We start from the raw sequence: 17,500 nt of genomic DNA on the forward strand, positions 1-17,500 counted from the left end.
GTCCTTTCGACAGGGTGAAGGAGACAAGACACTAACTATCTTCTGTAGAATGAAAGGAGGAAGATAAAAAAGAGTGAATGAGATTCAGCACTGCAGCCAAGCAGAGAGAGAGAGCGCGTGAGGAGGTGGGAGGCAGAGAAAGAGAGAGCGCGTGAGGTGGTGGGGGGGCAGAGAAAGAGAGAGCTCGTGAGGTGGTGGGGGGGCAGAGAAAGAGAGAGCTAGTGAGGAGGTGGGACGCAGAGAAAGAGAGAGCTAGTGAGGTGGTGGGGGGCAGAGAAAGAGAGAGCTAGTGAGGAGGTGGGAGGCAGAGAAAGAGAGAGCTAGTGAGGTGGTGGGTGGCAGAGAAAGAGAGAGCTAGTGAGGAGGTGGGAGGCAGAGAAAGAGAGAGCTAGTGAGGTGGTGGGGGGCAGAGAAAGAGAGAGCTAGTGAGGAGGTGGGAGGCAGAGAAAGAGAGAGCTAGTGAGGTGGTGGGGGGCAGAGAAAGAGAGAGCTAGTGAGGTGGTGGAGGGCAGAGAAAGAGAGAGCTAGTGAGGAGGTGGGAGGCAGAGACAGAGAGAACTAGTGAGGAGGTGGGAGGCAGAGAAAGAGAGAGCTAGTGAGGTGGTGGGGGGCAGAGAAAGAGAGAGCTAGTGAGGTGGTGGGGGGCAGAGAAAGAGAGAGCTAGTGAGGAGGTGGGAGGCAGAGACAGAGAGAACTAGTGAGGAGGTGGGAGGCAGAGAAAGAGAGAGCTAGTGAGGATGTGGGAGGCAGAGAAAGAGAGAGCTAGTGAGGAGGTGGGAGGCAGAGACAGAGAGAGCTCGTGAGGAGGTGGGAGGCAGAGACAGAGAGAGCTAGTGAGGAGGTGGGAGGCAGAGACAGAGAGAGCTAGAGAGGAGGTGTGAGGCAGAGAAAGAGATAGCAAGTGAGGAGGCAGAGAAAGAGAGAGTTATTGAGGAGGTGGGAGGCAGAGAAAGAAAGAGCTAGTGAGGAGGTGGGAGGCAGAGAAAGAGAGAGCTAGTGAGGAGGTGGGAGGCAGAGAAAGAGAGAGCTAGTGAGGAGGTGGGAGGCAGAGAAAGAGAGAGCTAGTGAGGAGGTCGGAGGCAGAGAAAGAGAGAGCTTGTGAGAAGGTGGGAGGCAGAGACAGAGAGAACTAGAGAGGAGGTGTGAGGCAGAGAAAGAGATAGCAAGTGAGGAGGCAGAGAAAGAGAGAGTTATTGAGGAGGTGGGAGGCAGAGAAAGAAAGAGCTAGTGAGGAGGTGGGAGGCAGAGAAAGAGAGAGCTAGTGAGGAGGTGGGAGGCAGAGAAAGAGAGAGCTAGTGAGGAGGTGGGAGGCAGAGAAAGAGAGAGCTAGTGAGGAGGTGGGAGGCAGAGACAGAGAGAGATCGTGAGGAGGTGGGAGGCAGAGAAAGAGAGAGCTAGTGAGGAGGTGGGAGTCAGAGAAAGAGAGAGCTTGTGAGAAGGTGGGAGGCAGAGACAGAGAGAGCTCGTGAGGAGGTGTGAGGCAGAGAAAGAGAGAGCAAGTGAGGAGGTGGGAGGCAGAGAAAGAGAGCGTTATTGAGGAGGTGGGAGGCAAAGAAAGAAAGAGCTAGTGAGGAGGTGGGAGGCAGAGAAAGAGAGAGCTAGTGAGGAGGTGGGAGGCAGAGAAAGAGAGAGCTAAGTGAGGAGGTGGGAGGCAGAGAGAGAGGGCAGGTGAGGAGGTGGGAGGCAGAGAGAGAGAGAGTTAATGTGGAGGTGGGAGGCAGAGAAAGAGAGAGCAGGTGAGGAAGTGGGAGGCAGAGACAGAGAGGGCAGGTGAGGTGGTGGGAGGCAGAGAAAGAGAGAGCTAGTGAGGAGGTGGGAGGCAGAGACAGAGAGAGCTCGTGAGGAGGTGGGAGGCAGAGACAGAGAGAGCTAGTGAGGAGGTGGGAGGCAGAGACAGAGAGAGCTAGAGAGGAGGTGTGAGGCAGAGAAAGAGATAGCAAGTGAGGAGGCAGAGAAAGAGAGAGTTATTGAGGAGGTGGGAGGCAGAGAAAGAAAGAGCTAGTGAGGAGGTGGGAGGCAGAGAAAGAGAGAGCTAGTGAGGAGGTGGGAGGCAGAGAAAGAGAGAGCTAGTGAGGAGGTGGGAGGCAGAGAAAGAGAGAGCTAGTGAGGAGGTGGGAGGCAGAGAAAGAGAGAGCTTGTGAGAAGGTGGGAGGCAGAGACAGAGAGAGCTAGAGAGGAGGTGTGAGGCAGAGAAAGAGATAGCAAGTGAGGAGGCAGAGAAAGAGAGAGTTATTGAGGAGGTGGGAGGCAGAGAAAGAAAGAGCTAGTGAGGAGGTGGGAGGCAGAGAAAGAGAGAGCTAGTGAGGAGGTGGGAGGCAGAGACAGAGAGAGCTCGTGAGGAGGTGGGAGGCAGAGAAAGAGAGAGCTAGTGAGGAGGTGGGAGGCAGAGAAAGAGAGAGCTAGTGAGGAGGTGGGAGGCAGAGACAGAGAGAGCTAGTGAGGAGGTGGGAGGCAGAGAAAGAGAGAGCTTGTGAGAAGGTGGGAGGCAGAGACAGAGAGAGCTAGTGAGGAGGTGTGAGGCAGAGAAAGAGATAGCAAGTGAGGAGGTGGGAGGCAGAGAAAGAGAGCGTTATTGAGGAGGTGGGAGGCAAAGAAAGAAAGAGCTAGTGAGGAGGTGGGAGGCAGAGAAAGAGAGAGCTAGTGAGGAGGTGGGAGGCAGAGAAAGAGAGAGCTAAGTGAGGAGGTGGGAGGCAGAGAGAGAGGGCAAGTGAGGAGGTGGGAGGCAGAGAAAGAGAGAGTTAATGTGGAGGTGGGAGGCAGAGAAATAGAGAGCAGGTGAGGAAGTTGGAGGCAGAGACAGAGAGGGCAGGTGAGGTGGTGGGAGGCAGAGAAAGAGAGAGCTAGTGAGGAGGTGGGAGGCAGAGAAAGAGAAAGCTAGTGAGGAGGTGGGAGGCAGAGAAAGAGAGGGCAGGTGAGGAAGTGGGAGGCAGAGAAAGAGAGAGGATGGACAGAGAGGTAAAAGAGAGATTGAGTGACAGAGGATGCAGGTAGAGGAAGAGAGAGAGGAGGGAGGATGAGAGGGAGAGAAAGAAGTTGATGAGATTCTAATGTGAAGGTCAAATTGTTATAACACAGATCTCTATGGGGACATAGTACTCCCATCGTGATGGTGCGGGATTGAGTGAAGGGGGGGGGGGCTGCAGCGAGGGACAGCAGTGAGGGAAGGACGACAGGGAGTGAAATTGAGACACGGGTGGTTTTGCTGGTTCGACAACTCCCACAGTACATTAAGAGGAACTTACGTGTGTGTGTGTGTGTGTGTGTGTGTGTGTGTGTGTGTGTGTGTGTGTGTGTGTGTGTGTGTGTGTGTGTGTGTGTGTGTGTGTGTGAAGATTGACAAAAGGCTTGGGAAAGAGGGCGTGATGGATTGCTGGTTAAGAGTGGAACTAGAACATGTTAGTACAGACAGTATGTTAGTTACACACTATGTTGACACATTCATGATTCAGACATTTAGAGGCATAAACATTAGACAAAAGTATTTTTCAGACTTTCCAGTTCATTTTATTAGGATTTTTTATGTATTCCCAATACACAAAACATGAAATAATGATGACCACTCAGTCAGACCTGTTTGACCCTGAACCCAAACTGACCTTGGGTGATGATGACCACTCAGACCTGTTTGACCCTGAACCCAAACTGACCTTGGGTGATGATGACCACTCAGACCTGTTTGACCCTGAACCCAAACTGACCTTGGGTGATGATGACCACTCAGACCTGGTTGACCCTGAACCCAAACTGACCTTGGGTGATGATGACCACTCAGACCTGTTTGACCCTGAACCCAAACTGACCTTGGGTGATGATGACCACTCAGACCTGTTTGACCCTGAACCCAAACTGACCTTGGGTGATGATGACCACTCAGACCTGTTTGACCCTGAACCCAAACTGACCTTGGGTGATGATGACCACTCAGACCTGGTTGACCCTGAACCCAAACTGACCTTGGGTGATGATGACCACTCAGACCTGTTTGACCCTGAACCCAAACTGACCTTGGGTGATGATGACCACTCAGACCTGGTTGACCCTGAACCCAAACTGACCTTGGGTGATGATGACCACTCAGACCTGTTTGACCCTGAACCCAAACTGACCTTGGGTGATGATGACCACTCAGACCTGTGTGACCCATTAAAGTAGCCGACAGTAACAGCTCTGAATCTGTCCTGCAGGTCATTTTATTTGTTCCCCAACTTCATGATCTTATTGTGGACATAGAAGACTAAAAACACCAGCAAGTCATCTCCAAGGGATTTTAAATGTGGAGATCTGTTCCAAAGTATTCCCTAATAGAGATACAGTATGTGATGGTATTCAAATGTAAACACTACATAAAGAGAGACCTAAGATAACAACATAGTACGGCAACAACACATGACAACACAGCATGGTAGCAACACCACATGACAACAACATGGTAGCATCACAACATGACAACAGCATGGTAGACACACCACATGACAACAACATGGTAGCATCACAACATGACAACAGCATGGTAGCAACACCACATGACAACAACATGGTAGCAACACCACATGACAACAACATGGTAGTACCACCACATGACAACAACATGGTAGTACCACCACATGACAACACAGCATGGTAGCAACACCACATGACAACAACATGGTAGCAACACCACATGACAACAACATGGTAGCAACACCACATGACAACAACATGGTAGCATCACAACATGACAACAGCATGGTAGCAACACCACATGACAACAACATGGTAGCAACACCACATGACAACAACATGGTAGTACCACCACATGACAACACAGCATGGTAGCAACACCACATGACAACAACATGGTAGCAACACCACATGACAACAACATGGTAGCAACACCACATGACAACAACATGGTAGCATCACAACATGACAACAGCATGGTAGCAGCACCACATGACAACACAGTATGGTAGCAACACCACATGACAACAACATGGTAGCAACACCACATGACAACAACATGCTAGCAACACCACATGACAACAACATGGTAGCATCACAACATGACAACAGCATGGTAGCAGCACCACATGACAACAACATGGTAGCAACACCACATGACAACAACATGGTAGCATCACAACATGACAACAGCATGGTAGCAACACCGCATGACAACAACATGGTAGCAACACCACATGACAACAACATGGTAGTACCACCACATGACAACAACATGGTAGCATCACAACATGACAACAGCATGGTAGCAGCACCACATGACAACACAGCATGGTAGCAACACCACATGACAACAACATGACTGTTTTTTCCTCACTAATAATTAAGACAAATTCCAGTGTAACAGACCACAATGGGGATCCTAGATGTAATATAAAACAGTCCAGAACTCTGCCTGGCAACACTCTCCAGGTCAAGTATATTTTAACGACAGAGCATGAATACGTCATGATTATGTTTCCATGTATTGACCTGTCCCACATTTTAACCTTATTAGTGGTGGATCAATGTCCTTACACAGCAAATTACCGTACAGCACAGTACAATATAGTACCTTACAATATAGTACAGTACACTAGAGTATAGACCCGTACAGGGAATGTGCCAACTAAGAATAAGGACTTGATCTAATCTAATTTAAATAAAACTAAACGACTTACGTAAATTCAAATCTACAAAAGTTGTAACAATATTACATGCTATCTCATATCAGATAACAATGTTAACATAAGATAACAACTTTAATAATAAAAAATTGGATGTAATAAACGTATCACTAGTCACTTTAAACAATGCCACTTTATATAATGTTTACTTAACCTACATTACTCATCTCATATGTATATACTGTACTGTATACCATCTACTGCATCTTTCCTATGCCGCTCGGCCATCGCTCATCCATATATTTATATGTACATATTCTTATTCATTCCTTTACACTTGTGTGTAAAAGGTAGTTGTTGGGACATTGTTAGATTACTTGTTAGATATTACTGCACGGAACTAGAAGCACAAGCATTTCGCTACACTCGCATTAACATTGTCTAAACATGTGTATGTGACCAATAAAATTGGATTTGATTTGTTATATGCTAGCATATAAGCATATTATTAGTTGGGGCTTAACATGAAGCATTGTAGCTCACTGAATCCCAACTCTACTGAAAATGTCCTAACCATGCTACCTAACTCCTAACTCCTTACTACGTTTCCTTCGGAGATGTGTTACTCCCTGTCACTCTGTCACTGGTTGGTGAACCTCAGCCAAAATGTCCACTGAGGTCCACATCACATATTAAAGCATATTCTCCTCCTTTATCTCAGATATTCAGCTAGTCTCAGCAAGAAATGGAACAAAACCTTATTAGATGTATTTACTCTGTCACTGGTTGGTGAACCTCAGCCAAAATGTCCACTGAATGCCACATCACATTATAAAACCGTCCTCTCCTCATCTCAGATATCCTGGATAGTCTCAGGTCACGTGTCTGATGTAGTGCCAACCCGGGTCAGTTAGCTCCGTTGGACCTGAGTTAGCGCTTTCACATTCAATCTGTGTCCAGGTCAAAGTGTCAAATCAGCAAGAAAATGAAGGAATATAGCAACTGTTCTAGGAAGAGAATGAGAGATGACAACGTGTAAGGCTGACAGGGCATAGCTGTGCAGTATGGAAACATCAATCAGATGGTTGACTTGCTAGTCCAAGTGGAAAATATTTTATTTGTTGATGGAGATGGGAGAGTAAGTAATCATGTAGTTAGTTAAAATAACCCTTAACCTCAGAACACAGGGTGAGATGGTTTCATTTTCATGAATGGTTACCATTCACCTCAGGTCTAACGGTTATAGTTAGGACTGGGGGTAGGTAGGGGAATCTGATCCCAGATCACTGATTAGGAGCAACTTTTCTTCAAGCGGTAATATATAATGATTGATTTGATTTCTTACCCATCTTCTAGGTTTCTAGCTATATATCACAATTATATCATCAATGGATTGAAGTTAAATTGGAAACACAAAACAAGGAGCAATTTTTGGTAATAATATAATAGAACAATGTAATAGAACACAATATGACATTACATGACACAAGAAATACTGCTTTACATAATATCAGAGGTAATTAATTTCATAAGTAATAGATTATAGACAGCTCTAGCTGTATTTCTATGTAATAGATCTGATATTGATAGCACAATAGCATGATACCATGTCATAAAATACATTTACCTTAAAATCACTACAGATTTAAGTCAGATTCAGTGTCATCTTACAGTATCTGTTTGCAATTAACTGCATCAACTTTAAATAACAGTAATGTTGTTTTGTATGCATTGCATCAACTAAATGTGTTATTTGACTTTTACCGCTAATCTGCCCATCCATCCCCGTATCACACAGATTTTCCTCTGAAAAATAAGCCATGAACTCAGGCTCTAGAGTATAGCACAGAGGGAGAGTCATCTGTAGGTTGTGTATACTGATTGTTTGTGTTTAAATTGTGTGCTATTCTCTGTTTTTAACTTATTTTCTTTAGAAAATGACAGTTAGGCGGTGAGGGGAATGTGTGGGGAGCTCCCCCCCCTCAGACAGAGAGGATAGAGAGAGACAGAGCTGCTCCCTTCAGACCAAGAGAAGAGGATAAAAATACAGAGAGCTTCCCCCTCCGAAAGAGCGGAGAGCCGAGCGAAACAGAGTCGTACCCTTCACAAAAGTGTGGGTGGAGAGAGACAGAGCTGCCCCTCTCAGATGGCAGTGAGGGTCGGGGGGGCGAGCTCAGGGTTAATGAAGGAGAAGCCCAGGAAGTCTTCCTGGTCAATGGCCGCCAGAACGTCAGGGTCAGAGGGTGTCAGCACGGACGGAGCCGCTGTGAAGAACTTGTCAAAGTTCTCCCCTTTCTTCCCACCCTGAGAGAGAGAGACATTATTACACATAGAACACAAAAATACACATGAAGTAAAGGACTGAGAGAAAAATCTCAAAAAACTCCTTCCACACACACGGGCACACATTAATTATCTCTCTCCCTCTCCCTCCTTCTCTCTCCCTCAGGTGTATAGTAAAGCATGTCATGTTTGGTCCGTGTTCCCCTCAGCGTGTGACAGCTGCTCTGCTGGTTGATATGAATCTCATTTGGCTAATGGGCCTGGCCTCTGACCCCAGAGCACATTCTGACACCTCACTGCCCACTCAGCCATTGGCTGGCACGGCCACAGACTGCTAAGGGACAGGCTAATGATGGCATAGATTTGCATACGAGACAAGGGGGCGGGACCCCAGGGCGGGAGGGTCATGAATGTTATGACACTCTTGTCTGTTCCAGAATGCTCAAGGTCTATCTCTGAGAATGAGGGAGAAATGAGGAGATATATACTGTATACAGTATATAGTCATGAGGGGGTGGAAGAAAAACTGACACGTGAGAAAGGCTGCTGTAGGCAGACCTGGCTCTCAAGAGAAGTCAGGCTATGTGCACACTGCCCACAAAATGAGGTGGAACTGAGCAGCATTTCCTAACCTCCTGCCAAATGTATGACCATATTAGAGACACATATTTCCCTCAGATTGCACAGACCCACCAAGAATTAGAAAACAAATCCAATTTTGGTAAACTCCCGTATGTATTGGGTGAAATACCAGAATGCTGTGTGCCGTCACAGCAGCAAGGTTTGTGACCTGTTGCCACAAGAAAAGGGCAACCAGTGAAGAACAAACACAACTGTAAATACAACCTATATTTATGTTTATTTATTTTCCCATTTGTACTATAACTATTTGCACATTGTTACAACATTGTATATAGACATAATATGACATTTGAAATGTCTTTATTCGTTTGGAACTTTTTTGAGTGTATTGTTTGTATCTATTCCACCTGGTTTGGCAGTGTAATATATATGTTTCCCTGTCAATAAAGCCCCTAGAATTGAATTGAAAAAGGGATAGAAAGATAAACTATAGAGAAAGTTGAATACAAAAAGATGGATGGAGAGAGAAAGGTTGAAATATTGAACCCCTGCGTGTTGTGAGGAGAGTCATTATGAAGAGAGGAGGAGGATTTAGAGACATGGAGAGGAAGACAGAGATAGATAACTCCTGTGGGATTTACTGACAGTTCTAGGTTTGAAGAGGCTCAAGAAAGCAGAATATTAAGAGAGAGAGAGAGAGAGAGACATAGACAGAGAAAGAGGTAGAGAGAGAGAGATAGAAAGAAAGAGACAGACAGACAGAGAAAGAGGTAGAGAGAGAGAGATAGAAAGAGAGTGACGTAGACAGAGAAAGCGGTAGAGGTAGAGAGATAGAAAGAGAGAGACAGACAGAGTAAGAGATATATAGAGAAAGAGAGAGATAGAAAGAGAGAGACAAACAGAAAAAGAGGTAGAGAGAGAGATAGATCGAATGAGAAAGAGAATAGAGGAGGTAGAGGTAGAGGTAGAGAGAGAATAGAGGAGGTATGGGTAGAGGAAGAGGTAGAGAGAGAATAGAGGAGGTAGAGGAAGAGGTAGAGGTAGATAGAGATTAGAGGAGGTAGAGGTAGAGGAAGAGGTAGAGAGAGAATAGAGGAGGTAGAGGTAGAGGAAGGGGTAGAGAGAGAATAGAGGAGGTAGAGGTAGAGAGAGAATAGAGGAGGTAGAGATAGAAGAAGAGGTAGAGAGAGAAAAGAGGAGGTAGATATAGAGGAAGAGGTAGAGATAGAATAGAGGAGGTAGAGATAGAGGGAGAGGTAGAGAGAGAATAAAGCAGGTAGAGGTAGAGTAAGAGGTAGAGAGAGAATGGAGGAGGTGGAGGAAGAGGTAGAGAATGAATAGAGGAGGTAGAGGTAGAGGAAGAGGTAGAGAGATAATCGAGGAGGTAGAGGTAGAGGAAGAGGTAGAGAGAGAATAGAGGAGGTAGAGGTAGAGGAAGAGGTAGAGAGAGAATAGAGGAGGTAGAGGTAGAGAGAGAATAGAGGAGGTAGAGGGAGAATAGATGAGGTAGAGGTAGAGGAAGAGGTAGAGAGAGAATAGAGGAGAGGTAGAGGTAGAAGAAGAGGTAGAGAGAGAATAGAGGAGGTAGAGGTAGAGGAAGAGGTAGAGAGAGAATAGAGCAGGTAGAGGAAGAGGTAGAGAGATAATAGAGGAGGTAGAGGAAGAGGTAGAGTGAGAATACAGGAGGTAGAGGAAGAGGTAGAGAGAGAATAGAGGATGTAGAGGAAAAGGTAGAGAATGAATAGAGGAGGTAGAGGAAGAGGTAGAGGTAGAGAGATAATAGAGCAGGTAGAGGTAGAGGAAGAGGTAGAGATAGAATAGAGGAGGTAGAGGTAGAGGTAGAGGAAGAGGTAGAGGGAGAATAGAGCAGGTAGAGGTAGAGGAAGAGGTAGAGAGAGAATAGATCAGGTCGAGGTAGAGGAAGTGACAGAGAGAGAATAGAGGAGGTAGAGTTAAAGGAAGAGGTAGTGAGAGAATAGAGCAGGTAGAGGTAGAGGAGGAGGTGGAGAGTGAATGTAGGAGGTAGAGGTAGAGGAAGAGGAAGAGAGAGAATAGAGCAGGAAGAGGTAGACGGAGAGGTAGAGAGAGAATAGAGCAGGTAGAGGTAGAGGAAGAGGTAGAGAAAGAAAGAGGAGGTAGAGGTAGAGAGAGAATAGAGGAGGTCGAGTGAGAATAGAGAAGGTAGAGGAATTGGTAGAGGTAGAGAGAGAATACAGGAGGTAGAGGTAGAGGAAGAGGTAGAGAAAGAAAAGAGGAGGTAGAGGTAGAGAGAGAATAGAGGAGGTAGAGGGAGAATAGATGAGGTAGAGAGAGAATAGAGGAGGTAGAGGTAGAGGACGAGGTAGAGCGAGAATAGAGCAGGTAGAGGAATTGGTAGAGGTAGAGAGAGAATAGAGGAGGTAGAGGAGATAGAGGAAGCGGTAGAGAGAGAATAGAGGAGGTAGAGGAAGAGGTAGAGAGAGAATAGAGGAGGTAGAGATAGAGAAAGAGTTAGAGAGAGAATAGAGGAGGTAGAGAGAGAGAATAGATGAGGTAGAGGTAGAGGAAGAGGTAGAGAGAGAATAGAGGAGGTAGAGGTAGAGGAAGAGGTGGAGAGAGAATAGAGGACGTAGAGTTTGAGGAAGAGTTAGAGAGAGAATAGAGCAGGTAGAGTTAGAGGAAGAGGTTGAGATAGAATAGAGGAGGTAGAGGAAGAAGAAGAGGTAGAGAGAGATGAGAGCAGGTAGAGGTAGAGGAAGAGGTAGAGAGAGAATAGAGGAGGTGGAGGTAGAGGAAGAGGTAGAGAGAGATTAGAGCAGGTAGAGGAAGAGGTAGAGAGAGAGAATACAGGAGGGAGGGGAAGAGGAAGAGAGAGATTATAGCAGGTAGAGGAAGAGGTAGAGAGAGAATAGAGGAGGTAGAGGTAGAGAGAGATACATGTGGATGTGTGTGTGTGTGTGTGTGTGTGTGTGTGTGTGTGTGTGTGTGTGTGTGTGTGTGTGTGTGTGTGTGTGTGTGTGTGTGTGTGTGTGTGTGTGTAGATGAGGTAGAGGTAGAGGAAGAGGTAGAGAGAGAATAGAGGAGGTAGAGGGAGAGAAAGAGGTGGAGAGAGAATAGAGGAGGTAGAGGAAAAAGTATAGAGAGAATAGAGCAGGTAGAGGTAGAGTCAGAGGTAGAGAGAGAATAGAGGAGGTAGAGGTAGAGATAGAGAGAGAATAGAGCAGGTAGAGGTAGAGGAAGAGGTAGAGAGAGAATAGATCAGGTCGAGGTAGAGGAAGTGACCGAGAGAGAATAGAGGAGGTAGAGTTAAAGGAAGAGGTAGTGAGAAAATAGAGCAGGTAGAGGTCGAGATAGAGAGAGAATAGAGCAGGTAGAGGTAGAGGAAGTGGTAGTGAGAGAATAGAGCAGGTAGAGGTAGAGGAAGAGGTAGAGAGAGAATAGAGGAGGTAGAGGAAGAGGTAGAGGTAGAGAGAGAATAGAGGAGGTAGAGGAAAAAGTAGAGAGAGAATAGAGCAGGTAGAGGTAGAGTCAGAGGTATAGAGAGAATAGAGGAGGTAGAGGTAGAGATAGAGAGATAATAGAGCAGGTAGAGGTAGAGGAAGAGGTAGAGAGAGAATAGATCAGGTTGAGGTAGAGGAAGTGACAGAGAGAGAATAGAGGAGGTAGAGTTAAAGGAAGAGGTAGTGAGAGAATAGAGCAGGTAGAGGTAGAGGAGGAGGTGGAGAGTGAATGTAGGAGGTAGAGGTAGAGGAAGAGAGAGAATAGAGCAGGAAGAGGTAGACGAAGAGGTAGAGAGAGAATAGAGCAGGTAGAGGTAGAGGAAGAGGTAGAGAAAGAAAGAGGAGGTAGAGGTAGAGAGAGAATAGAGGAGGTCGAGTGAGAATAGAGAATGTAGAGGAATTGGTAGAGGTAGAGAGAGAATAGAGGAGGTCGAGCGAGAATAGATAAGGTAGAGGAATTGGTAGAGGTAGAGAGAGAATACAGGAGGTAGAGGTAGAGGAAGAGGTAGAGAAAGAAAAGAGGAGGTAGAGGTAGAGAGAGAATAGAGGAGGTAGAGGTAGAGGAAGAGGTAGAGCGAGAATAGAGCAGGTAGAGGAATTGGTAGAGGTAGAGAGAGAATAGAGGAGGTAGAGGAAGAGGTAGAGAGAGAAAAGAGGATGTAGAGTTAGAGAGAGAATAGAGGAGGTAGAGGGAGTATAGATGAGGTAGAGGAAGAGGTAGAGAGAGAATAGAGGAGGTAGAGGTAGAGGAAGAGGTAGAGCGAGAATAGAGCAGGTAGAGGAATTGGTAGAGGTAGAGAGAGAATAGAGGAGGTAGAGGAAGAAGTAGAGAGAGAATAGAGGAGGTTGAGATAGAGAAAGAGGTAGAGAGAGAATAGAGGAGGTAGAGGGAGAATAGATGAGGTAGAGGAAGATGTAGAGAGAGAATAGAGGAGGTAGAGGTAGAGGTAGAGCAAGAGGTAGAGAGAGAATAGAGGAGGTAGAGGTAGAGGAAGAGGTAGAGAGAGAATAGAGGAGGTAGAGGAAGAGGTAGATAGAGAATAGACGAGGTAGAGGTAGAGAGAGATTAGAGCAGGTAGAGGTAGAGGTAGAGAGAAAATACAGGAGGTAGAGGTAGAGGAAGAGGTAGAGAGAGAATAGAGGAGGAAGAGGTAGAGGAAGATGTATAGAGAGAGATTTGAGCCGGTAGAGGTCGAGGAAGAGGTAGAGAGAGAATTGAGGAGGTAGAGGAAGAGGTAGAAGTTGAGAGAGAATAGAGGAGGTAGAGGAAGAGGTAGAGAGAGATTAGAGCAGGTAGAGGAAGAGGTCAAGCGAGAATAGAGCAGGCAGGGAGAGGAATTGGTAGAGGAAGAGAGAGAATAGAGAAGGTAGAGGAAGAGGAAGAGGTAGAGAGAGAATAGAGGAGGAAGAGGTAGAGAGTGAATAGAGCAGGTAGAGGAAGAGGTAGAGATAGAATAGAGGAGGTAGAGGTAGAGGAAGAGGTAGAGAGAGAATAGAGCAGGTAGAGGTAGAGGTAGCGAGAGAATAGAGCAGGTAGAGCAAGAGGTAGAGAGAGAATAGAGGAGGTAGAGGTACAGGAAGAGGTAGCGAGAGAATAGAGCAGGTAGAGGTAGAGGAAGAGGTGGAGAGAGAATAGAGGAGGTAGCGGTAGGGAAAGAGGTAGAGAGAGATTAGAGCAGGTAGAGGAAGAGGTAGAGAGAGAATTGAGCAGGTAGCGGTAGAGGAAGAGGTATAGAGAGAATAGAGGAGGTGGAGGTAGAGGAAGAGGTAGAGAGAGATTAGAGCAGGTAGAGGAAGAAGTAGAGAGAGAATACAGGAGGTAGAGGAAGAGGTAGAGAGAGATTATAGCAGGTAGAGGAAGAGGTTGAGAGAGAATACAGGAGGAAGAGGTTGTGGAAGAGGTTTAGAGAGAATAAAGGAGGTGGAGGTAGAGGAAGAGGTAGAGAGAGATTAGAGCAGGTAGAGGAAAAAGTAGAGAGAGAATACAGGAGGTAGAGGAAGAGGTAGAGAGTGAATAGAGCAGGTAGAGGAAGAGGTAGAGATAGAATAGAGGAGGTAGAGGTAGAGGAAGAGGTAGAGAGAGAATAGAGCAGGTAGAGGTAGAGGTAGCGAGAGAATAGAGCAGGTAGAGCAAGAGGTAGAGAGAGAATAGAGGAGGTAGAGGTACAGGAAGAGGTAGCGAGAGAATAGAGCAGGTAGAGGTAGAGGAAGAGGTGGAGAGAGAATAGAGGAGGTAGCGGTAGGGAAAGAGGTAGAGAGAGATTAGAGCAGGTAGAGGAAGAGGTAGAGAGAGAATTGAGCAGGTAGCGGTAGAGGAAGAGGTATAGAGAGAATAGAGGAGGTGGAGGTAGAGGAAGAGGTAGAGAGAGATTAGAGCAGGTAGAGGAAGAAGTAGAGAGAGAATACAGGAGGTAGAGGAAGAGGTAGAGAGAGATTATAGCAGGTAGAGGAAGAGGTTGAGAGAGAATACAGGAGGAAGAGGTTGTGGAAGAGGTTTAGAGAGAATAAAGGAGGTGGAGGTAGAGGAAGAGGTAGAGAGAGATTAGAGCAGGTAGAGGAAAAAGTAGAGAGAGAATACAGGAGGTAGAGGAAGATGTAGAGAGAGATCATAGCAGGCAGAGGAAGAGGTCGAGAGAGAATACAGGAGGTAGAGGTTGTGGAAGAGGTTGAGAGAGAATAGAGGAGGTAGAGGTAGAGATAGATTAGAGCAGGTAGAGGAAGAGGTAGAGAGAGAATACAGGAGGTATAGGTAGAGGAAGAGGTAGAGAGAGAATTGAGTAGGTAGAGGAAGAGGTAGAGGTAGAGGTAGAGGAAGAGGTAGAGAGAGATTAGAGCATGTAGAGGAAGAGGTCGAGCGAGAATAGAGCAGGTAGAGGAATTGGTAGAGGTGGAGAGAGAATAGAGGAGGTAGAGGTAGAGGAAGAGGTAGAGAGAGAATAGAGGAGGTAGAGATAGAGAGAGATTAGAGGAGGTAGAGTGAGAATAGAGCAGGTAGAGGAATTGGTAGAGATAGAGAGAGAATAGAGGAGGTAGAGGTAGAGGAAGAAGTAGAGAGAGAATAGAGGAGGTAGAGGTAGAGAGAGCATAGAGGAGGTAGAGGGAGACAAGATGAGGTAGAGATAGAGGAAGAGGTAGAGAGAGAATAGAGGAGGTAGAGGTAGATGTAGAGGTAGAGGTAGATAGAGAATAGAGGAGGTAGAGGTAGAGGAATAGGTAGAGAGAGATTAGAGCAGGTAGAGGAAGAGGTAGAGAGAGAATACAGGAAGTAGAGGAAGAGGTAGAGAGAGATTATAGCAGGTAGAGGAAGAGGTAGAGAGAGAATACAGGAGGTAGAGGTTGTGGAAGAGGTAGAGAGAGATTAGAGCAGGTAGAGGAAGAGGTCGAGCAAGAATAGAGCAGGTAGAGGAATTGGTAGAGGTAGAGAGAGAATAGAGGAGGTAGAGGTGGAGGAAGAGATAGAGAGAATAGAGGAGGTAGGGGTAGAGGAAGAGGTAGAGAGAGAATAGAGGAGGTAGAGGTAGAGGAAGAGGTCGAGCAAGAATAGAGCAGGTAGAGGAATTGGTAGAGGTAGAGAGAGAATAGAGGAGGTAGAGGTGGAGGAAGAGGTAGAGAGAATAGAGGAGATAGAGATAGAGAGAGAATAGAGGTAGAGCGAGAATAGAGCAGGTAGAGGAATTGGTAGAGGTAGAGAGAGAATAGAGGAGGTAGAGATAGAGGAAGAGATAGAGAGAATAGAGGAGGTAGGGGTAGAGGTAGAGGAAGAGGTAGAGAGAGAATAGAGGAGGTAGAGGTAGAGGAGGTAGAGGTAGAGAGAGAATAGAGCAGGTAGCGGAAGAGGTAGAGGTAGATAGAGAATAGAGGAGGTAGACGTAGATGAAGAGGTAGAGAGAGAATAGAGGAGGTTGAGGAAGATGTTGAGAATGAATAGAGGAGGTAGAGGTAGAGGAAGAGGTAGAGAGAGAATAGAGCAGGTAGAGGTTGAGGAAGAGACAGAGAGAGAATAGAGGTAGAGGTAAAGGAAGAGGTAGCGAGAGAATAGACCAGGTAGAGGAAAATAGAGAGGTAGAGGAAGAGGTAGTAGAGAGAATAGAGGAGGTAGAGGTCGAGGAAGAGATAGAGAGAGAATTGAGCAGGTAGAGGTAGAGGAAGAGGTAGAGAGAGAATACAGGAGGTGGAGGTAGAGGAATAGGTAGAGAGAGATTAGAGCAGGTAGAGGAAGAGGTAGAGAGCGAATAGAGGAGGTAGAGGTAGAGGAAGAGGTAGAGAGAGAATAGAGCATGTAGAGGTAGAGGAAGAGGTAGAGAGAGAATAGAGGACGTAGAGGTCGAGGAAGAGATAGAGAGAGAATTGAGCAGGTAGAGGTAGAGGAAGAGGTAGAGAGAGAATACAGGAGGTGGAGGTAGAGGAATAGGTAGAGAGAGATTAGAGCAGGTAGAGGAAGAGGTAGAGAGAGAAAACAGGAAGTAGAGGAAGAGGTAGAGAGAGATTAGAGCAGGTAGAGGAAGAGGTAGAGAGCGAATAGAGGAGGTAGAGGTAGAGGAAGAGGTCGAGCAAGAATAGAGCAGGTAGAGGAATTGGTAGAGGTAGAGAGAGAATAGAGGAGGTAGAGGTGGAGGAAGAGGTAGAGAGAGAATAGAGGAGATAGAGATAGAGAGAGAATAGAGGTAGAGCGAGAATAGAGCAGGTAGAGGAATTGGTAGAGGTAGAGAGAGAATAGAGGAGGTAGAGATAGAGGAAGAGATAGAGAGAATAGAGGAGGTAGGGGTAGAGGTAGAGGAAGAGGTAGAGAGAGAATAGAGGAGGTAGAGGTAGAGGAGGTAGAGGTAGAGAGAGAATAGAGCAGGTAGCGGAAGAGGTAGAGGTAGATAGAGAATAGAGTAGGTAGACGTAGATGAAGAGGTAGAGAGGGAATAGAGGAGGTTGAGGAAGATGTTGAGAATGAATAGAGGAGGTAGAGGTAGAGGAAGAGGTAGAGAGAGAATAGAGCAGGTAGAGGTTGAGGAAGAGACAGAGAGAGAATAGAGGTAGAGGTAAAGGAAGAGGTAGCGAGAGAATAGACCAGGTAGAGGAAAAGGTAGAGAGAGAATAGAGCAGGTAGAGGTAGAGAGAGAGAATAGAGCAGGTAGAGGTAGAGGAAGAGGTGGAGAGAGAATAGAGGAGGTAGAGGAAGAGGTAGAGAGAGATTAGAGCAGGTAGAGGAAGAGGTAGAGAGAGAATAGAGGAGGTAGAGGTAGAGGAAGAGGTAGAGAGAGATTAGAGCAGGTTGAGGAGGAGGTAGAGAGAGAATAGAGGAGGTAGAGGTAGAGGAAGAGGTAGAGAGAGAATAGAGCAAGTAGAGGTAGAGGAAGAGGTAGGGAGAGAATAGAGGAGGTGGAGGTAGAGGAAGAGGTAGAGAGAGAATAGAGCATGTAGAGGAAGAAGTAGAGAGAGAATACAGGAGGTAGAGGAAGAGGTAGAGAGAGATTATAGCAGGTAGTGGAAGAGGTAGAGAGAGAATACAGGAGGTAGAGGTAGTGAAAGAGGTAGAGAGAGAATAGAGTAGGTAGAGGT

The 17,500-nt window shown here is 46.3% G+C and overlaps 1 protein-coding gene across 2 annotated transcripts in view; it reads right to left on the reverse strand.

Moving 5' to 3' along the window:
- Positions 1 to 6,703: 6,703 nt before the first annotated feature.
- The window catches only part of LOC135520640 (protein kinase C alpha type-like), a 42,366-nt gene continuing 31,569 nt past the window's right edge, over positions 6,704 to 17,500 (reverse strand). For both annotated transcript variants that reach the window (XM_064946343.1, XM_064946341.1), the window contains exon 17: positions 6,704 to 7,910. In XM_064946343.1, the coding sequence (XP_064802415.1) occupies positions 7,749 to 7,910 (162 nt within the window). In that variant the 3' untranslated portion in view covers positions 6,704 to 7,748. The remainder of the gene's footprint in view (positions 7,911 to 17,500) is intronic.

This window comes from Oncorhynchus masou, chromosome 29, assembly GCF_036934945.1.
Source record: "Oncorhynchus masou masou isolate Uvic2021 chromosome 29, UVic_Omas_1.1, whole genome shotgun sequence".
Lineage (NCBI taxonomy): Eukaryota > Metazoa > Chordata > Actinopteri > Salmoniformes > Salmonidae > Oncorhynchus > Oncorhynchus masou.